The 23,839-nt window shown below is 42.1% G+C and overlaps 1 protein-coding gene across 1 annotated transcript in view; it reads left to right on the forward strand.

Moving 5' to 3' along the window:
* Positions 1 to 612: 612 nt before the first annotated feature.
* Positions 613 to 23,839, forward strand: part of LOC142656115 (E3 ubiquitin-protein ligase RNF25-like) — a 51,588-nt gene continuing 28,361 nt past the window's right edge. Inside the window, exons 1-3 of the mRNA XM_075831006.1 lie at positions 613 to 690; positions 19,669 to 19,740; positions 19,839 to 19,932. Coding sequence (XP_075687121.1) covers positions 668 to 690; positions 19,669 to 19,740; positions 19,839 to 19,932 — 189 coding nt within the window. The 5' untranslated portion in view covers positions 613 to 667. The remainder of the gene's footprint in view (positions 691 to 19,668; positions 19,741 to 19,838; positions 19,933 to 23,839) is intronic.

Consider the following 23,839-nt stretch of genomic DNA (forward strand, 5'->3'; position numbering starts at 1 on the left):
TACACACACACTAGCAGGATAGATATATATACACACACTAGCAGGATAGATATATATATACACACACTAGCAGGATAGATATATACACACACACTAGCAGGATAGATATATATACACACACTAGCAGGATAGATATATATATACACACACTAGCAGGATAGATATACACACACACTAGCAGGATAGATATATATATACACACACTAGCAGGATAGATATATACACACACACTAGCAGGATAGATATATATACACACACTAGCAGGATAGATATATACACACACTAGCAGGATAGATATATATACACACACTAGCAGGATAGATATATACACACACTAGCAGGATAGATATATATATACACACTAGCAGGATAGATATATACACACACACTAGCAGGATAGATATATATATATACACACTAGCAGGATATATATATACACACACACTAGCAGGATAGATATATACACACACTAGCAGGATAGATATATATACACACACACTAGCAGGGTATATATGTATCGGGGACAGTGACAGGACACGCCGCCTCCCTCTTACCCGCTTTCAGCAAGATTCCCGGACACGGATCCACGACTTCCGGTAACAATAGTTGCCTAGAAACCCTGGCGCAGCTCTGACGTCATCAGCGGCGACCGGAAGCCCTGAACAAGATGGCGGAAGAGCAGGAAGACGGGTGAGATGGGTTATACAAGTACTGGTGGTGGGGGGGGGGGGTATTATATGTCTGGTGTTATTATACTCTGCTCTCAGTACTGGGGGGTATTATATGTCTGGTGTTATTATACTCTGCTCTCAGTACTGGGGGGTATTATATGTCTGGTATTATTATACTCTGCTCTCAGTACTGGGGGGTATTATATGTCTGGTGTTATTATACTCTGCTCTCAGTACTGGGGGTATTATATGTCTGGTGTTATATACTCTGCTCTCAGTACTGGGGGGTATTATATGTCTGGTATTATTATACTCTGCTCTCAGTACTGGGGGGGTATTATATGTCTGGTGTTATTATACTCTGCTCTCAGTACTGGGGGGTATTATATGTCTGGTATTATTATACTCTGCTCTCAGTACTGGGGGGTATTATATGTCTGGTGTTATTATACTCTGCTCTCAGTACTGGGGGGTATTATTATACTCTGCTCTCAGTACTGGGGGGTATTATATGTCTGGTATTATTATACTCTGCTCTCAGTACTGGGGGGTATTATATGTCTGGTGTTATTATACTCTGCTCTCAGTACTGGGGGGTATTATATGTCTGGTGTTATTATACTCTGCTCTCAGTACTGGGGGGTATTATATGTCTGGTATTATTATACTCTGCTCTCAGTACTGGGGGGTATTATATGTCTGGTGTTATTATACTCTGCTCTCAGTACTGGGGGGTATTATATGTCTGCTCTCAGTACTGGGGGGTGTTATTATACTCTGCTCTCAGTACTGGGGGGGGGTATTATATGTCTGGTATTATTATACTCTGCTCTCAGTACTGGGGGGTATTATATGTCTGGTGTTATTATACTCTGCTCTCAGTACTGGGGGGTATTATATGTCTGGTATTATTATACTCTGCTCTCAGTACTGGGGGGTATTATATGTCTGGTGTTATTATACTCTGCTCTCAGTACTGGGGAGTATTATATGTCTGGTATTATTATACTCTGCTCTCAGTACTGGGGGGTATTATATGTCTGCTCTCAGTACTGGGGGTGTTATTATACTCTGCTCTCAGTACTGGGGGGTATTATATGTCTGGTGTTATTATACTCTGCTCTCAGTACTGGGGGGTATTATATGTCTGGTATTATTATACTCTGCTCTCAGTACTGGGGGGTATTATATGTCTGGTATTATTATACTCTGCTCTCAGTACTGGGGGGTATTATATGTCTGGTGTTATTATACTCTGCTCTCAGTACTGGGGGGGTATTATATGTCTGGTATTTATACTCTGCTCTCAGTACTGGGGGGTATTATTATACTCTGCTCTCAGTACTGGGGGGTATTATATGTCTGGTATTATTATACTCTGCTCTCAGTACTGGGGAGTATTATATGTCTGGTATTATTATACTCTGCTCTCAGTACTGGGGGGTATTATATGTCTGGTGTTATTATACTCTGCTCTCAGTACTGGGGGGGTATTATATGTCTGGTATTATACTCTGCTCTCAGTACTGGGGGGTATTATATGTCTGGTGTTATTATACTCTGCTCTCAGTACTGGGGGGTATTATATGTCTGGTGTTATTATACTCTGCTCTCAGTACTGGGGGGTATTATATGTCTGGTGTTATTATACTCTGCTCTCAGTACTGGGGGGGTATTATATGTCTGGTGTTATTATACTCTGCTCTCAGTACTGGGGGGGTATTATATGTCTGGTATTATTATACTCTTCTCAGTACTGGGGGGGTATTATATGTCTGGTGTTATTATACTCTGCTCTCAGTACTGGGGGGTATTATATGTCTGGTATTATTATACTCTGCTCTCAGTACTGGGGGGTATTATATGTCTGGTATTATTATACTCTGCTCTCAGTACTGGGGGGGTATTATATGTCTGGTATTATTATACTCTGCTCTCAGTACTGGGGGGGTATTATATGTCTGGTGTTATTATACTCTGCTCTCAGTACTGGGGGTATTATATGTCTGGTATTATTATACTCTGCTCTCAGTACTGGGGGGTATTATATGTCTGGTGTTATTATACTCTGCTCTCAGTACTGGGGAGTATTATATGTCTGGTATTATTATACTCTGCTCTCAGTACTGGGGGGTATTATATGTCTGCTCTCAGTACTGGGGGGTGTTATTATACTCTGCTCTCAGTACTGGGGGGTATTATATGTCTGGTGTTATTATACTCTGCTCTCAGTACTGGGGGGTATTATATGTCTGGTATTATTATACTCTGCTCTCAGTACTGGGGGGTATTATATGTCTGGTATTATTATACTCTGCTCTCAGTACTGGGGGGTATTATATGTCTGGTGTTATTATACTCTGCTCTCAGTACTGGGGGGGTATTATATGTCTGGTATTATACTCTGCTCTCAGTACTGGGGGGTATTATTATACTCTGCTCTCAGTACTGGGGGGTATTATATGTCTGGTATTATTATACTCTGCTCTCAGTACTGGGGAGTATTATATGTCTGGTATTATTATACTCTGCTCTCAGTACTGGGGGGTATTATATGTCTGGTGTTATTATACTCTGCTCTCAGTACTGGGGGGGTATTATATGTCTGGTATTATACTCTGCTCTCAGTACTGGGGGGTATTATATGTCTGGTGTTATTATACTCTGCTCTCAGTACTGGGGGGTATTATATGTCTGGTGTTATTATACTCTGCTCTCAGTACTGGGGGGGTATTATATGTCTGGTGTTATTATACTCTGCTCTCAGTACTGGGGGGGTATTATATGTCTGGTATTATTATACTCTTTTCAGTACTGGGGGGGTATTATATGTCTGGTGTTATTATACTCTGCTCTCAGTACTGGGGGGTATTATATGTCTGGTATTATTATACTCTGCTCTCAGTACTGGGGGGGTATTATATGTCTGGTATTATTATACTCTGCTCTCAGTACTGGGGGGGTATTATATGTCTGGTGTTATTATACTCTGCTCTCAGTACTGGGGGTATTATATGTCTGGTATTATTATACTCTGCTCTCAGTACTGGGGGGTATTATATGTCTGGTGTTATTATACTCTGCTCTCAGTATTGGGGAGTATTATATGTCTGGTATTATTATACTCTGCTCTCAGTACTGGGGGGTATTATATGTCTGCTCTCAGTACTGGGGGGTGTTATTATACTCTGCTCTCAGTACTGGGGGGTATTATATGTCTGGTGTTATTATACTCTGCTCTCAGTACTGGGGGGTATTATATGTCTGGTATTATTATACTCTGCTCTCAGTACTGGGGGGTATTATATGTCTGGTATTATTATACTCTGCTCTCAGTACTGGGGGGTATTATATGTCTGGTGTTATTATACTCTGCTCTCAGTACTGGGGGGGTATTATATGTCTGGTATTATACTCTGCTCTCAGTACTGGGGGGTATTATTATACTCTGCTCTCAGTACTGGGGGGTATTATATGTCTGGTATTATTATACTCTGCTCTCAGTACTGGGGAGTATTATATGTCTGGTATTATTATACTCTGCTCTCAGTACTGGGGGGTATTATATGTCTGGTGTTATTATACTCTGCTCTCAGTACTGGGGGGGTATTATATGTCTGGTATTATACTCTGCTCTCAGTACTGGGGGGTATTATATGTCTGGTGTTATTATACTCTGCTCTCAGTACTGGGGGGTATTATATGTCTGGTGTTATTATACTCTGCTCTCAGTACTGGGGGGGTATTATATGTCTGGTGTTATTATACTCTGCTCTCAGTACTGGGGGGTATTATATGTCTGGTGTTATTATACTCTGCTCTCAGTACTGGGGGGGTATTATATGTCTGGTATTATACTCTGCTCTCAGTACTGGGGGGGGTGTATTATATGTCTGGTATTATTATACTCTGCTCTCAGTACTGGGGGGGAGTATTATATGTCTGGTATTATTATACTCTGCTCTCAGTACTGGGGGGGAGTATTATATGTCTGGTATTATTATACTCTGCTCTCAGTACTGGGGGGTATTATATGTCTGGTATTATTATACTCTGCTCTCAGTACTGGGGGGTATTATATGTCTGGTATTATTATACTCTGCTCTCAGTACTGGTGGGGTATTATATGTCTGGTGTTATTATACTCTGCTCTCAGTACTGGGGGTATTATATGTCTGGTATTATTATACTCTGCTCTCAGTACTGGGGGGGAGTATTATATGTCTGGTATTATTATACTCTGCTCTCAGTACTGGGGGGTATTATATGTCTGGTATTATTATACTCTGCTCTCAGTACTGGGGGGTATTATATGTCTGGTATTATTATACTCTGCTCTCAGTACTGGGGGGTATTATATGTCTGGTGTTATTATACTCTGCTCTCAGTACTGGGGGTATTATATGTCTGGTATTATTATACTCTGCTCTCAGTACTGGGGGGTATTATATGTCTGGTGTTATTATACTCTGCTCTCAGTACTGGGGAGTATTATATGTCTGGTATTATTATACTCTGCTCTCAGTACTGGGGGGTATTATATGTCTGCTCTCAGTACTGGGGGGTGTTATTATACTCTGCTCTCAGTACTGGGGGGTATTATATGTCTGGTGTTATTATACTCTGCTCTCAGTACTGGGGGGTATTATATGTCTGGTATTATTATACTCTGCTCTCAGTACTGGGGGGTATTATATGTCTGGTATTATTATACTCTGCTCTCAGTACTGGGGGGTATTATATGTCTGGTGTTATTATACTCTGCTCTCAGTACTGGGGGGGAGTATTATATGTCTGGTGTTATTATACTCTGCTCTCAGTACTGGGGGGGTATTATATGTCTGGTGTTATTATACTCTGCTCTCAGTACTGGGGGGTATTATATGTCTGGTGTTATTATACTCTGCTCTCAGTACTGGGGGGGTATTATATGTCTGGTATTATACTCTGCTCTCAGTACTGGGGGGTATTATTATACTCTGCTCTCAGTACTGGGGGGTATTATATGTCTGGTATTATTATACTCTGCTCTCAGTACTGGGGAGTATTATATGTCTGGTATTATTATACTCTGCTCTCAGTACTGGGGGGTATTATATGTCTGGTGTTATTATACTCTGCTCTCAGTACTGGGGGGGTATTATATGTCTGGTATTATACTCTGCTCTCAGTACTGGGGGGTATTATATGTCTGGTGTTATTATACTCTGCTCTCAGTACTGGGGGGTATTATATGTCTGGTGTTATTATACTCTGCTCTCAGTACTGGGGGGGTATTATATGTCTGGTGTTATTATACTCTGCTCTCAGTACTGGGGGGGTATTATATGTCTGGTATTATTATACTCTTCTCAGTACTGGGGGGGTATTATATGTCTGGTGTTATTATACTCTGCTCTCAGTACTGGGGGGGTATTATATGTCTGGTATTATTATACTCTGCTCTCAGTACTGGGGGGTATTATATGTCTGGTATTATACTCTGCTCTCAGTACTGGGGGGTATTATATGTCTGGTGTTATTATACTCTGCTCTCAGTACTGGGGGGTATTATATGTCTGGTGTTATTATACTCTGCTCTCAGTACTGGGGAGTATTATATGTCTGGTATTATTATACTCTGCTCTCAGTACTGGGGGGTATTATATGTCTGGTGTTATTATACTCTGCTCTCAGTACTGGGGGGGGTATTATATGTCTGGTATTATACTCTGCTCTCAGTACTGGGGGGTATTATATGTCTGGTGTTATTATACTCTGCTCTCAGTACTGGGGGGTATTATATGTCTGGTGTTATTATACTCTGCTCTCAGTACTGGGGGGTATTATATGTCTGGTGTTATTATACTCTGCTCTCAGTACTGGGGGGTATTATATGTCTGGTATTATTATACTCTGCCCTCAGTACTGGGGGGGTATTATACTCTGCCCTCAGTACTGGGGGGGGGTATTATATGTCTGGTATTATTATACTCTGCTCTCAGTACTGGGGGGTATTATATGTCTGGTATTATTATACTCTGCCCTCAGTACTGGGGGGGTATTATACTCTGCCCTCAGTACTGGGGGGGGGGTATTATATGTCTGGTATTATTATACCCTGCTCTCAGTACTGGGGTGTATTATATGTCTGGTGTTATTATACTCTGCTCTCAGTACTGGGGGGTATTATATGTCTGGTGTTATTATACTCTGCTCTCAGTACTGGGGGGTATTATATGTCTGGTATTATTATACTCTGCTCTCAGTACTGGGGGGTATTATATGTCTGGTATTATTATACTCTGCTCTCAGTACTGGGGGGGTATTATATGTCTGGTATTATTATACTCTGCTCTCAGTACTGGGGGGGTATTATATGTCTGGTGTTATTATACTCTGCTCTCAGTACTGGGGGTATTATATGTCTGGTATTATTATACTCTGCTCTCAGTACTGGGGGGTATTATATGTCTGGTGTTATTATACTCTGCTCTCAGTACTGGGGAGTATTATATGTCTGGTATTATTATACTCTGCTCTCAGTACTGGGGAGTATTATATGTCTGGTATTATTATACTCTGCTCTCAGTACTGGGGAGTATTATATGTCTGGTGTTATTATACTCTGCTCTCAGTACTGGGGGGGTATTATATGTCTGGTATTATACTCTGCTCTCAGTACTGGGGGGTATTATTATACTCTGCTCTCAGTACTGGGGGGTATTATATGTCTGGTATTATTATACTCTGCTCTCAGTACTGGGGAGTATTATATGTCTGGTATTATTATACTCTGCTCTCAGTACTGGGGGGTATTATATGTCTGGTGTTATTATACTCTGCTCTCAGTACTGGGGGGGTATTATATGTCTGGTATTATACTCTGCTCTCAGTACTGGGGGGTATTATATGTCTGGTGTTATTATACTCTGCTCTCAGTACTGGGGGGTATTATATGTCTGGTGTTATTATACTCTGCTCTCAGTACTGGGGGGGTATTATATGTCTGGTGTTATTATACTCTGCTCTCAGTACTGGGGGGGTATTATATGTCTGGTATTATTATACTCTTCTCAGTACTGGGGGGGTATTATATGTCTGGTGTTATTATACTCTGCTCTCAGTACTGGGGGGTATTATATGTCTGGTGTTATTATACTCTGCTCTCAGTACTGGGGGGTATTATATGTCTGGTATTATTATACTCTGCTCTCAGTACTGGGGGGGGTGTATTATATGTCTGGTATTATTATACTCTGCTCTCAGTACTGGGGGGTATTATATGTCTGCTCTCAGTACTGGGGGGTGTTATTATACTCTGCTCTCAGTACTGGGGGGTATTATATGTCTGGTGTTATTATACTCTGCTCTCAGTACTGGGGGGTATTATATGTCTGGTATTATTATACTCTGCTCTCAGTACTGGGGGGTATTATATGTCTGGTATTATTATACTCTGCTCTCAGTACTGGGGGGTATTATATGTCTGGTGTTATTATACTCTGCTCTCAGTACTGGGGGGGTATTATATGTCTGGTATTATACTCTGCTCTCAGTACTGGGGGGTATTATTATACTCTGCTCTCAGTACTGGGGGGTATTATATGTCTGGTATTATTATACTCTGCTCTCAGTACTGGGGAGTATTATATGTCTGGTATTATTATACTCTGCTCTCAGTACTGGGGGGTATTATATGTCTGGTGTTATTATACTCTGCTCTCAGTACTGGGGGGGTATTATATGTCTGGTATTATACTCTGCTCTCAGTACTGGGGGGTATTATATGTCTGGTGTTATTATACTCTGCTCTCAGTACTGGGGGTATTATATGTCTGGTGTTATTATACTCTGCTCTCAGTACTGGGGGGTATTATATGTCTGGTGTTATTATACTCTGCTCTCAGTACTGGGGGGGTATTATATGTCTGGTATTATTATACTCTTCTCAGTACTGGGGGGTATTATATGTCTGGTGTTATTATACTCTGCTCTCAGTACTGGGGGGGTATTATATGTCTGGTATTATTATACTCTGCTCTCAGTACTGGGGGGTATTATATGTCTGGTATTATACTCTGCTCTCAGTACTGGGGGGTATTATATGTCTGGTGTTATTATACTCTGCTCTCAGTACTGGGGGGTATTATATGTCTGGTGTTGTTATACTCTGCTCTCAGTACTGGGGAGTATTATATGTCTGGTATTATTATACTCTGCTCTCAGTACTGGGGGGTATTATATGTCTGGTGTTATTATACTCTGCTCTCAGTACTGGGGGGGTATTATATGTCTGGTATTATACTCTGCTCTCAGTACTGGGGGGTATTATATGTCTGGTGTTATTATACTCTGCTCTCAGTACTGGGGGGTATTATATGTCTGGTGTTATTATACTCTGCTCTCAGTACTGGGGGGTATTATATGTCTGGTGTTATTATACTCTGCTCTCAGTACTGGGGGGTATTATATGTCTGGTATTATTATACTCTGCCCTCAGTACTGGGGGGGTATTATACTCTGCCCTCAGTACTGGGGGGGGGTATTATATGTCTGGTATTATTATACCCTGCTCTCAGTACTGGGGTGTATTATATGTCTGGTGTTATTATACTCTGCTCTCAGTACTGGGGGGGTATTATATGTCTGGTATTATTATACTCTTCTCAGTACTGGGGGGGTATTATATGTCTGGTGTTATTATACTCTTCTCTCAGTACTGGGGGTTATTATATGTCTGGTATTATTATACTCTGCTCTCAGTACTGGGGGGTATTATATGTCTGGTATTATACTCTGCTCTCAGTACTGGGGGGGTATTATATGTCTGGTATTATTATACTCTGCCCTCAGTACTGGGGGGGTATTATATGTCTGGTGTTATTATACTCTGCTCTCAGTACTGGGGGGGGTATTATATGTCTGGTATTATTATACTCTGCTCTCAGTACTGGGGGGTATTATATGTCTGGTATTATTATACTCTGCCCTCAGTACTGGGGGGGGGGTATTATACTCTGCCCTCAGTACTGGGGGGGTATTATATGTCTGGTATTATTATACTCTGCTCTCAGTACTGGGGGGGAGTATTATATGTCTGGTGTTATTATACTCTGCTCTCAGTACTGGGGGGGAGTATTATATGTCTGGTGTTATTATACTCTGCTCTCAGTACTGGGGGGGTATTATATGTCTGGTGTTATTATACTCTGCTCTCAGTACTGGGGGGTATTATATGTCTGGTATTATACTCTGCTCTCAGTACTGGGGGGTATTATATGTCTGGTATTATACTCTGCTCTCAGTACTGGGGAGTATTATATGTCTGGTATTATTATACTCTGCTCTCAGTACTGGGGGTATTATATGTCTGGTATTATTATACTCTGCTCTCAGTACTGGGGGGTATTATATGTCTGGTATTATTATACTCTGCTCTCAGTACTGGGGGGTATTATATGTCTGGTATTATTATACTCTGCTCTCAGTACTGGGGGGGTATTATATGTCTGGTGTTATTATACTCTGCTCTCAGTACTGGGGGGTATTATATGTCTGGTATTATTATACTCTGCTCTCAGTACTGGGGGGGTATTATATGTCTGGTGTTATTATACTCTGCTCTCAGTACTGGGGGGTATTATATGTCTGGTGTTATTATACTCTGCTCTCAGTACTGGGGGGTATTATATGTCTGGTATTATTATACTCTTCTCTCAGTACTGGGGGGGTATTATATGTCTGGTATTATTATACTCTGCTCTCAGTACTGGGGGGTATTATATGTCTGGTATTATTATACTCTGCCCTCAGTACTGGGGGGGTATTATACTCTGCCCTCAGTACTGGGGGGGGGTATTATATGTCTGGTATTATTGTACTCTGCTCTCAGTACTGGGGGGTATTATATGTCTGGTATTATACTCTGCTCTCAGTACTGGGGGGTATTATATGTCTGGTATTATACTCTGCTCTCAGTACTGGGGGGTATTATATGTCTGGTATTATTATACTCTGCTCTCAGTACTGGGGAGTATTATATGTCTGGTATTATTATACTCTGCTCTCAGTACTGGGGGGTATTATATGTCTGGTGTTATTATACTCTGCTCTCAGTACTGGGGGGTATTATATGTCTGGTATTATACTCTGCTCTCAGTACTGGGGGGTATTATATGTCTGGTGTTATTATACTCTGCCCTCAGTACTGGGGGGGTATTATATGTCTGGTATTATTATACTCTGCTCTCAGTACTGGGGGGTATTATATGTCTGGTATTATTATACTCTGCTCTCAGTACTGGGGGGTGTTATATGTCTGGTATTATTATACTCTGCTCTCAGCTCAGTACTGGGGGGGTATTATATGTCTGGTGTTATTATACTCTGCTCTCAGTACTGGGGGGGTATTATATGTCTGGTGTTATTATACTCTGCTCTCAGTACTGGGGGGTATTATATGTCTGGTATTATTATACTCTGCCCTCAGTACTGGGGGTTATTATATGTCTGGTATTATTATACTCTGCTCTCAGTACTGGGGGGTATTATATGTCTGGTATTATTATACTCTGCTCTCAGTACTGGGGGGTATTATATGTCTGGTGTTATTATACTCTGCTCTCAGTACTGGGGGGTATTATATGTCTGGTATTATTATACTCTGCTCTCAGTACTGGGGGGTGTTATATGTCTGGTATTATTATACTCTGCTCAGTACTGGGGGGGTATTATATGTCTGGTGTTATTATACTCTGCTCTCAGTACTGGGGGGTATTATATGTCTGGTGTTATTATACTCTGCTCTCAGTACTGGGGGGTATTATATGTCTGGTATTATTATACTCTGCTCTCAGTACTGGGGGGGGTGTATTATATGTCTGGTATTATTATACTCTGCTCTCAGTACTGGGGGGGAGTATTATATGTCTGGTATTATTATACTCTGCTCTCAGTACTGGGCGGTATTATATGTCTGGTATTATTATACTCTGCTCTCAGTACTGGGGGGTATTATATGTCTGGTATTATTATACTCTGCTCTCAGTACTGGGGGGGTATTATATGTCTGGTATTATTATACTCTGCTCTCAGTACTGGGGGGGTATTATATGTCTGGTGTTATTATACTCTGCTCTCAGTACTGGGGGTATTATATGTCTGGTATTATTATACTCTGCTCTCAGTACTGGGGGGTATTATATGTCTGGTGTTATTATACTCTGCTCTCAGTACTGGGGAGTATTATATGTCTGGTATTATTATACTCTGCTCTCAGTACTGGGGGGTATTATATGTCTGCTCTCAGTACTGGGGGGTGTTATTATACTCTGCTCTCAGTACTGGGGGGTATTATATGTCTGGTGTTATTATACTCTGCTCTCAGTACTGGGGGGTATTATATGTCTGGTATTATTATACTCTGCTCTCAGTACTGGGGGGTATTATATGTCTGGTATTATTATACTCTGCTCTCAGTACTGGGGGGTATTATATGTCTGGTGTTATTATACTCTGCTCTCAGTACTGGGGGGGTATTATATGTCTGGTATTATACTCTGCTCTCAGTACTGGGGGGTATTATTATACTCTGCTCTCAGTACTGGGGGGTATTATATGTCTGGTATTATTATACTCTGCTCTCAGTACTGGGGAGTATTATATGTCTGGTATTATTATACTCTGCTCTCAGTACTGGGGGGTATTATATGTCTGGTGTTATTATACTCTGCTCTCAGTACTGGGGGGGTATTATATGTCTGGTATTATACTCTGCTCTCAGTACTGGGGGGTATTATATGTCTGGTGTTATTATACTCTGCTCTCAGTACTGGGGGGTATTATATGTCTGGTGTTATTATACTCTGCTCTCAGTACTGGGGGGGTATTATATGTCTGGTGTTATTATACTCTGCTCTCAGTACTGGGGGGGTATTATATGTCTGGTATTATTATACTCTTCTCAGTACTGGGGGGGTATTATATGTCTGGTGTTATTATACTCTGCTCTCAGTACTGGGGGGGTATTATATGTCTGGTATTATTATACTCTGCTCTCAGTACTGGGGGGTATTATATGTCTGGTATTATACTCTGCTCTCAGTACTGGGGGGTATTATATGTCTGGTGTTATTATACTCTGCTCTCAGTACTGGGGGGTATTATATGTCTGGTGTTATTATACTCTGCTCTCAGTACTGGGGAGTATTATATGTCTGGTATTATTATACTCTGCTCTCAGTACTGGGGGGTATTATATGTCTGGTGTTATTATACTCTGCTCTCAGTACTGGGGGGGTATTATATGTCTGGTATTATACTCTGCTCTCAGTACTGGGGGGTATTATATGTCTGGTGTTATTATACTCTGCTCTCAGTACTGGGGGGTATTATATGTCTGGTGTTATTATACTCTGCTCTCAGTACTGGGGGGTATTATATGTCTGGTGTTATTATACTCTGCTCTCAGTACTGGGGGGTATTATATGTCTGGTATTATTATACTCTGCCCTCAGTACTGGGGGGGTATTATACTCTGCCCTCAGTACTGGGGGGGGGTATTATATGTCTGGTATTATTATACCCTGCTCTCAGTACTGGGGTGTATTATATGTCTGGTGTTATTATACTCTGCTCTCAGTACTGGGGGGGTATTATATGTCTGGTGTTATTATACTCTGCTCTCAGTACTGGGGGGGTATTATATGTCTGGTATTATTATACTCTTCTCAGTACTGGGGGGGTATTATATGTCTGGTGTTATTATACTCTGCTCTCAGTACTGGGGGGGTATTATATGTCTGGTATTATTATACTCTTCTCAGTACTGGGGGGGTATTATATGTCTGGTGTTATTATACTCTTCTCTCAGTACTGGGGGTTATTATATGTCTGGTATTATTATACTCTGCTCTCAGTACTGGGGGGTATTATATGTCTGGTATTATACTCTGCTCTCAGTACTGGGGGGGTATTATATGTCTGGTATTATTATACTCTGCCCTCAGTACTGGGGGGGTATTATATGTCTGGTGTTATTATACTCTGCTCTCAGTACTGGGGGGGTATTATATGTCTGGTATTATTATACTCTGCTCTCAGTACTGGGGGGTATTATATGTCTGGTATTATTATACTCTGCCCTCAGTACTGGGGGGGGGTATTATACTCTGCCCTCAGTACTGGGGGGGTATTATATGTCTGGTATTATTATACTCTGCTCTCAGTACTGGGGGGGAGTATTATATGTCTGGTGTTATTATACTCTGCTCTCAGTACTGGGGGGGAGTATTATATGTCTGGTGTTATTATACTCTGCTCTCAGTACTGGGGGGGTATTATATGTCTGGTGTTATTATACTCTGCTCTCAGTACTGGGGGGTATTATATGTCTGGTATTATACTCTGCTCTCAGTACTGGGGGGTATTATATGTCTGGTATTATACTCTGCTCTCAGTACTGGGGAGTATTATATGTCTGGTATTATTATACTCTGCTCTCAGTACTGGGGGTATTATATGTCTGGTATTATTATACTCTGCTCTCAGTACTGGGGGGTATTATATGTCTGGTATTATTATACTCTGCTCTCAGTACTGGGGGGTATTATATGTCTGGTATTATTATACTCTGCTCTCAGTACTGGGGGGGTATTATATGTCTGGTGTTATTATACTCTGCTCTCAGTACTGGGGGGTATTATATGTCTGGTATTATTATACTCTGCTCTCAGTACTGGGGGGGTATTATATGTCTGGTGTTATTATACTCTGCTCTCAGTACTGGGGGGTATTATATGTCTGGTGTTATTATACTCTGCTCTCAGTACTGGGGGGTATTATATGTCTGGTATTATTATACTCTGCTCTCAGTACTGGGGGGGTATTATATGTCTGGTATTATTATACTCTGCTCTCAGTACTGGGGGGTATTATATGTCTGGTATTATTATACTCTGCCCTCAGTACTGGGGGGGTATTATACTCTGCCCTCAGTACTGGGGGGGGGTATTATATGTCTGGTATTATTGTACTCTGCTCTCAGTACTGGGGGGTATTATATGTCTGGTATTATACTCTGCTCTCAGTACTGGGGGGTATTATATGTCTGGTATTATACTCTGCTCTCAGTACTGGGGGGTATTATATGTCTGGTATTATTATACTCTGCTCTCAGTACTGGGGAGTATTATATGTCTGGTATTATTATACTCTGCTCTCAGTACTGGGGGGTATTATATGTCTGGTGTTATTATACTCTGCTCTCAGTACTGGGGGGTATTATATGTCTGGCATTATACTCTGCTCTCAGTACTGGGGGGTATTATATGTCTGGTGTTATTATACTCTGCCCTCAGTACTGGGGGGGTATTATATGTCTGGTATTATTATACTCTGCTCTCAGTACTGGGGGGTATTATATGTCTGGTATTATTATACTCTGCTCTCAGTACTGGGGGGTGTTATATGTCTGGTATTATTATACTCTGCTCTCAGCTCAGTACTGGGGGGGTATTATATGTCTGGTGTTATTATACTCTGCTCTCAGTACTGGGGGGGTATTATATGTCTGGTGTTATTATACTCTGCTCTCAGTACTGGGGGGTATTATATGTCTGGTATTATTATACTCTGCCCTCAGTACTGGGGGTTATTATATGTCTGGTATTATTATACTCTGCTCTCAGTACTGGGGGGTATTATATGTCTGGTATTATTATACTCTGCTCTCAGTACTGGGGGGTATTATATGTCTGGTGTTATTATACTCTGCTCTCAGTACTGGGGGGTATTATATGTCTGGTATTATTATACTCTGCTCTCAGTACTGGGGGGTGTTATATGTCTGGTATTATTATACTCTGCTCAGTACTGGGGGGGTATTATATGTCTGGTGTTATTATACTCTGCTCTCAGTACTGGGGGGTGTTATATGTCTGGTATTATTATACTCTGCTCAGTACTGGGGGGGTATTATATGTCTGGTGTTATTATACTCTGCTCTCAGTACTGGGGGGTATTATATGTCTGGTATTATTATACTCTGCTCAGTACTGGGGGGGTATTATATGTCTGGTGTTATTATACTCTGCTCTCAGTACTGGGGGGGTATTATATGTCTGGTGTTATTATACTCTGCTCTCAGTACTGCGGGGTATTATATGTCTGGTATTATTATACTCTGCTCTCAGTACTGGGGGGTATTATATGTCTGGTATTATACTCTGCTCTCAGTACTGGGGGGTATTATTATACTCTGCTCTCAGTACTGGGGGGTATTATATGTCTGCTCTCAGTACTGGGGGGTATTATTATACTCTGCTCTCAGTACTGGGGGGTATTATATGTCTGGTATTATTATACTCTGCTCTCAGTACTGGGGAGTATTATATGTCTGGTATTATTATACTCTGCTCTCAGTACTGGGGGGTATTATATGTCTGGTGTTATTATACTCTGCTCTCAGTACTGGGGGGTATTATATGTCTGGTATTATACTCTGCTCTCAGTACTGGGGGGTATTATATGTCTGGTGTTATTATACTCTGCCCTCAGTACTGGGGGGGTATTATATGTCTGGTATTATTATACTCTGCTCTCAGTACTGGGGGGTGTTATTATACTCTGCTCTCAGTACTGGGGGGTATTATATGTCTGGTATTATTATACTCTGCTCTCAGTACTGGGGGGTATTATATGTCTGGTATTATTATACTCTGCTCTCAGTACTGGGGGGTATTATATGTCTGGTATTATACTCTGCTCTCAGTACTGGGGGGTATTATATGTCTGGTGTTATTATACTCTGCCCTCAGTACTGGGGGGGTATTATATGTCTGGTATTATTATACTCTGCTCTCAGTACTGGGGGGTATTATATGTCTGGTATTATTATACTCTGCTCTCAGTACTGGGGGGTATTATTATACTCTGCTCTCAGTACTGGGGGGGTATTATATGTCTGGTATTATTATACTCTGCTCTCAGTACTGGGGGGGGTGTATTATATGTCTGGTATTATACTCTGCTCTCAGTACTGGGGGGGAGTATTATATGTCTGGTATTATTATACTCTGCTCTCAGTACTGGGGGGTATTATATGTCTGGTGTTATTATACTCTGCTCTCAGTACTGGGGGGGAGTATTATATGTCTGGTATTATTATACTCTGCTCTCAGTACTGGGGGGTATTATATGTCTGGTGTTATTATACTCTGCTCTCAGTACTGGGGGGTATTATATGTCTGGTATTATACTCTGCTCTCAGTACTGAGGGGTATTATATGTCTGGTGTTATTATACTCTGCTCTCAGTACTGGGGGGTATTATATGTCTGGTGTTATTATACTCTGCTCTCAGTACTGGGGGGGTATTATATGTCTGGTATTATTATACTCTGCTCTCAGTACTGGGGGGGTATTATATGTCTGGTATTATTATACTCTGCTCTCAGTACTGGGGGGGTATTATATGTCTGGTATTATTATACTCTGCTCTCAGTACTGGGGGGTATTATATGTCTGGTATTATTATACTCTGCTCTCAGTACTGGGGGGTGTTATATGTCTGGTATTATTATACTCTGCTCTCAGTACTGGGGGGGTATTATATGTCTGGTGTTATTATACTCTGCTCTCAGTACTGGGGGGTATTATATGTCTGGTATTATACTCTGCTCTCAGTACTGAGGGGTATTATATGTCTGGTATTATACTCTGCTCTCAGTACTGGGGGGTATTATATGTCTGGTATTATTATACTCTGCTCTCAGTACTGGGGGGTATTATTATACTCTGCTCTCAGTACTGGGGGGTATTATATGTCTGGTATTATTATACTCTGCTCTCAGTACTGGGGGGTATTATATGTCTGGTATTATTATACTCTGCTCTCAGTACTGGGGGTTATTATATGTCTGGTGTTATTATACTCTGCTCTCAGTACTGGGGGGTATTATATGTCTGGTATTATTATACTCTGCCCTCAGTACTGGGGGGTATTATATGTCTGGTATTATTATACTCTGCTCTCAGTACTGGGGGGTATTATATGTCTGGTATTATTATACTCTGCTCTCAGTACTGGGGGGTGTTATATGTCTGGTATTATTATACTCTGCTCAGTACTGGGGGGGTATTATATGTCTGGTGTTATTATACTCTGCTTTCAGTACTGGGGGGTATTATATGTCTGGTATTATACTCTGCTCTCAGTACTGAGGGGTATTATATGTCTGGTATTATTATACTCTGCTCTCAGTACTGGGGGGTATTATATGTCTGGTATTATACTCTGCTCTCAGTACTGGGGGGTATTATTATACTCTGCTCTCAGTACTGGGGGGTATTATATGTCTGGTATTATTATACTCTGCTCTCAGTACTGGGGGGTATTATATGTCTGGTATTATACTCTGCTCTCAGTACTGAGGGGTATTATATGTCTGGTATTATTATACTCTGCTCTCAGTACTGGGGGGTATTATATGTCTGGTATTATACTCTGCTCTCAGTACTGGGGGGTATTATTATACTCTGCTCTCAGTACTGGGGGGTATTATATGTCTGGTATTATTATACTCTGCTCTCAGTACTGGGGGGTATTATTATACTCTGCTCTCAGTACTGGGGGGTATTATATGTCTGGTATTATTATACTCTGCTCTCAGTACTGGGGGGTATTATATGTCTGGTATTATTATACTCTGCTCTCCGTACTGGGGGGTATTATATGTCTGGTATTATTATACTCTGCTCTCAGTACTGGGGGGTATTATATGTCTGGTATTATTATACTCTGCTCTCAGTACTGGGGGGTATTATTATACTCTGCTCTCAGTACTGGGGGGTATTATATGTCTGGTATTATTATACTCTGCTCTCAGTACCGGGGGGTATTATATGTCTGGTATTATTATACTCTGCTCTCAGTACTGGGGGGTATTATATGTCTGGTGTTATTATACTCTGCTCTCAGTACTGGGGGGTATTATATGTCTGGTATTATTATACTCTGCTCTCAGTACTGGGGGGTATTATATGTCTGGTATTATTATACTCTGCTCTCAGTACTGGGGGGTATTATATGTCTGGTATTATACTCTGCTCTCAGTACTGGGGGGTATTATATGTCTGGTATTATTATACTCTGCTCTCAGTACTGGGGGGTATTATATGTCTGGTATTATACTCTGCTCTCAGTACTGGGGGGGGGTATTATATGTCTGGTATTATACTCTGCTCTCAGTACTGGGGGGTATTATATGTCTGGTGTTATTATACTCTGCTCTCAGTACTGGGGGGTATTATATGTCTGGTATTATTATACTCTGCTCTCAGTACTGAGGGGTATTATATGTCTGGTATTATTATACTCTGCTCTCAGTACTGGGGGGGGGTATTATATGTCTGGTATTATTATACTCTGCTCTCAGTACTGGGGGGTATTATATGTCTGGTATTATTATACTCTGCTCTCAGTACTGGGGGGTATTATATGTCTGGTGTTATTATACTCTGCTCTCAGTACTGGGGGGTATTATATGTCTGGTATTATTATACTCTGCTCTCAGTACTGGGGGGTATTATATGTCTGGTATTATTATACTCTGCTCTCAGTACTGGGGGGGGGGTATTATATGTCTGGTATTATTATACTCTGCTCTCAGTACTGGGGGGGTATTATATGTCTGGTATTATTATACTCTGCTCTCAGTACTGGGGGGGGGGGTATTATATGTCTGGTATTATTATACTCTGCTCTCAGTACTGGGGGGGGTATTATATGTCTGGTATTATACTCTGCTCTCAGTACTGGGGAGTATTATATGTCTGGTGTTATTATACTCTGCTCTCAGTACTGGGGGGGGGTATTATATGTCTGGTATTATTATACTCTTCTCTCAGTACTGGGGGGGGTATTATATGTCTGGTATTATTATACTCTGCTCTCAGTACTGGGGGGTATTATATGTCTTTTGTATGGCTCACGTTTAGGGTTTTTTCTGTTTCTTCAGGTCACTCTCTCAGGAGCTTCAAGTCCTTCAGTCCATATATCTCGATGAATTGGAGGAGTCTCAGGAGGACAGGTTTACATTTTCTACCCCTACGCAATGTATAGGCTCCAGCTTCTTTTTCGGGAGTTTGTTTTTATTCTCCTCTATCGCTGACATTGTGTTTGTTATAGATTGGTGCTGAGGATCACTTTACATCCTACCACTTGTGACGACCCGGAGACTCAATTTGTGCGTCTGACTCTGCAGCTCTCCCTACCGCCTCAGGTAAGACCAATATATCACCTGCTCTATATACTTCTTCCTCTACTCCTGGTATCCAGTGTCTCCGGGTCTATATACTCCTTCCTCTACTCCTGGTATCCAGTGTCTCCGTCTCTATATACTCCTTCCTCTACTCCTGGTATCCAGTGTCTCCGGCTCTATATACTCCTTCCTCTACTCCTGGTATCCAGTGTCTCCGTCTCTATATACTCCTTCTTCTACTCCTGGTATCCAGTATCTCCGGCTCTATATACTCCTTCCTCTACTCCTGGTATCTATATACTCCTTCTTCTACTCCTGGTATCCAGTGTCTCCGGCTCTATATACTCCTTCTACTCCTGGTATCCAGTGTCTCCGTCTTTATATACTCCTTCCTCTACTCCTGGTATCCAGTGTCTCCGGCTCTATATACTCCTTCCTCTACTCCTGGTATCTATATACTCCTTCCTCTACTCCTGGTATCTATATACTCCTTCCTCTACTCCTGGTATCTATATACTTCTTCCTCTACTCCTGGTATCCAGTGTCTCCGGCTCTATATACTCCTTCCTCTACTCCTGGTATCCAGTGTCTCCGGCTCTATATACTCCTTCCTCTACTTCATGTATCCAGTGTCTCCAGCTCTATATACTCCTTCCTCTACTCCTGGTATCCAGTGTCTCCAGCTCTATATACTCCTTCCTCTACTCCTGGTATCTATATACTCCTTCCTCTACTCCTGGTATCCAGTGTCTCTGGCTCTATATACTCCTTCCTCTACTTCATGTATCCAGTGTCTCCTGCTCTATATACTCCTTCCTCTACTCCTGGTATCCAGTGTCTCCGGCTCTATATACTCCTTCCTCTACTCCTGGTATCCAGTGTCTCCAGCTCTATATACTCCTTCCTCTACTCCTGGTATCCAGTGTCTCCGGCTCTATATACTCCTTCTTCTACTCCTGGTATCCAGTATCTCCGGCTCTATATACTCCTTCCTCTACTCCTGGTATCTATATACTCCTTCTTCTACTCCTGGTATCCAGTGTCTCCGGCTCTATATACTCCTTCTTCTACTCCTGGTATCCAGTGTCTCCGGCTCTATATACTCCTTCTTCTACTCCTGGTATCCAGTGTCTCCTGCTCTATATACACCTTCCTCTACTCCTGGTTTCCAGTGTCTCCGGCTCTATATACTCCTTCCTCTACTCCTGGTATCCAGTGTCTCCGGCTCTATGTACTCCTTCCTCTACTCCTGGTATCCAGTGTCTCCGGCTCTATATACTCCTTCCTCTACTCCTGGTATCTATATACTCCTTCCTCTACTCCTGTTATCTATATACTCCTTCCTCTACTCCTGGTATGAAGTGTCTCCGGCTCTATATACTCCTTCTACTCCTGGTATCCAGTGTCTCCGGCTCTATGTACTCCTTCCTCTACTCCTGGTATCCAGTGTCTCCGGCTCTATATACTCCTTCTTCTACTCCTGGTATCTATATACTCCTTCCTCTACTCCTGGTATCTATATACTCCTTCCTCTACTCCTGGTATCTATATACTTCTTCCTCTACTCCTGGTATGAAGTGTCTCCGGCTCTATATACTCCTTCCTCTACTCCTGGTATCCAGTGTCTCCGGCTCTATATACTCCTTCCTCTACTCCTGGTATCCAGTGTCTCCGGCTCTATATACTCCTTCCTCTACTCCTGGTATCTATATACTCCTTCCTCTACTCCTGTTATCTATATACTCCTTCCTCTACTCCTGGTATGAAGTGTCTCCGGCTCTATATACTCCTTCTACTCCTGGTATCCAGTGTCTCCGGCTCTATGTACTCCTTCCTCTACTCCTGGTATCCAGTGTCTCCGGCTCTATATACTCCTTCTTCTACTCCTGGTATCTATATACTCCTTCCTCTACTCCTGGTATCTATATACTCCTTCCTCTACTCCTGGTATCTATATACTTCTTCCTCTACTCCTGGTATGAAGTGTCTCCGGCTCTATATACTCCTTCCTCTACTCCTGGTATCCAGTGTCTCCGGCTCTATATACTCCTTCCTCTACTCCTGGTATCCAGTGTCTCCGGCTCTATATACTCCTTCCTCTACTCCTGGTATCTATATACTCCTTCCTCTACTCCTGGTATCCAGTGTCTCTGGCTCTATATACTCCTTCCTCTACTTCATGTATCCAGTGTCTCCAGCTCTATATACTCCTTCCTCTACTCCTGGTATCCAGTGTCTCCAGCTCTATATACTCCTTCCTCTACTCCTGGTATCCAGTGTCTCCGGCTCTATATACTCCTTCCTCTACTCCTGGTATCCAGTGTCTCCAGCTCTATATACTCCTTCCTCTACTCCTGGTATCCAGTGTCTCCGGCTCTATATACTCCTTCTTCTACTCCTGATATCCAGTATCTCCGGCTCTATATACTCCTTCCTCTACTCCTGGTATCTATATACTCCTTCTTCTACTCCTGGTATCCAGTGTCTCCGGCTCTATATACTCCTTCTTCTACTCCTGGTATCCAGTGTCTCCGGCTCTATGTACTCCTTCCTCTACTCCTGGTATCCAGTGTCTCTGGCTCTATATACTCCTTCCTCTACTCCTGGTTTCCAGTGTCTCCGGCTCTATATACTCCTTCCTCTACTCCTGGTATCCAGTGTCTCCGGCTCTATGTACTCCTTCCTCTACTCCTGGTATCCAGTGTCTCCGGCTCTATATACTCCTTCCTCTACTCCTGGTATCTATATACTCCTTCCTCTACTCCTGGTATCTATATACTCCTTCCTCTACTCCTGGTATCCAGTGTCTCTGGCTCTATATACTCCTTCCTCTACTTCATGTATCCAGTGTCTCCAGCTCTATATACTCCTTCCTCTACTCCTGGTATCCAGTGTCTCCAGCTCTATATACTCCTTCCTCTACTCCTGGTATCCAGTGTTTCCGGCTCTATATACTCCTTCCTCTACTCCTGGTATCCAGTGTCTCCAGCTCTATATATACTCCTTCCTCTACTCCTGGTATCCAGTGTCTCCGGCTCTATATACTCCTTCCTCTACTCCTGGTATGTAGTGTCTCCGGCTGTATATACTCCTTCCTCTACTCCTGGTATCCAGTGTCTCTGGCTCTATATACTCCTTCCTCTACTCCTGGTATCCAGTGTCTCCGGCTCTATATACTCCTTCCTCTACTCCTGGTATCCAGTGTCTCCAGCTCTATATACTCCTTCCTCTACTCCTGGTATCCAGTGTCTCCGGCTCTATATACTCCTTCCTCTACTCCTGGTATCCAGTGTCTCTGGCTCTATATACTCCTTCATCTGCTCCTGGTATCTATATACTCCTTCCTCTACTCCTGGTATCCAGTGTCTCCGGCTCTATATACTCCTTCCTCTACTCCTGGTATCCAGTGTCTCCGGCTCTATGTACTCCTTCCTCTACTCCTGGTATCCAGTGTCTCCGGCTCTATATACTCCTTCCTCTACTCCTGGTATCTATATACTCCTTCCTCTACTCCTGGTATCTATATACTCCTTCCTCTACTCCTGGTATCCAGTGTCTCTGGCTCTATATACTCCTTCCTCTACTTCATGTATCCAGTGTCTCCAGCTCTATATACTCCTTCCTCTACTCCTGGTATCCAGTGTCTCCAGCTCTATATACTCCTTCCTCTACTCCTGGTATCCAGTGTTTCCGGCTCTATATACTCCTTCCTCTACTCCTGGTATCCAGTGTCTCCAGCTCTATATATACTCCTTCCTCTACTCCTGGTATCCAGTGTCTCCGGCTCTATATACTCCTTCCTCTACTCCTGGTATGTAGTGTCTCCGGCTGTATATACTCCTTCCTCTACTCCTGGTATCCAGTGTCTCTGGCTCTATATACTCCTTCCTCTACTCCTGGTATCCAGTGTCTCCGGCTCTATATACTC

Source organism: Rhinoderma darwinii, chromosome 6, assembly GCF_050947455.1.
Source record: "Rhinoderma darwinii isolate aRhiDar2 chromosome 6, aRhiDar2.hap1, whole genome shotgun sequence".
NCBI classification, from domain to species: Eukaryota; Metazoa; Chordata; class Amphibia; order Anura; family Rhinodermatidae; genus Rhinoderma; species Rhinoderma darwinii.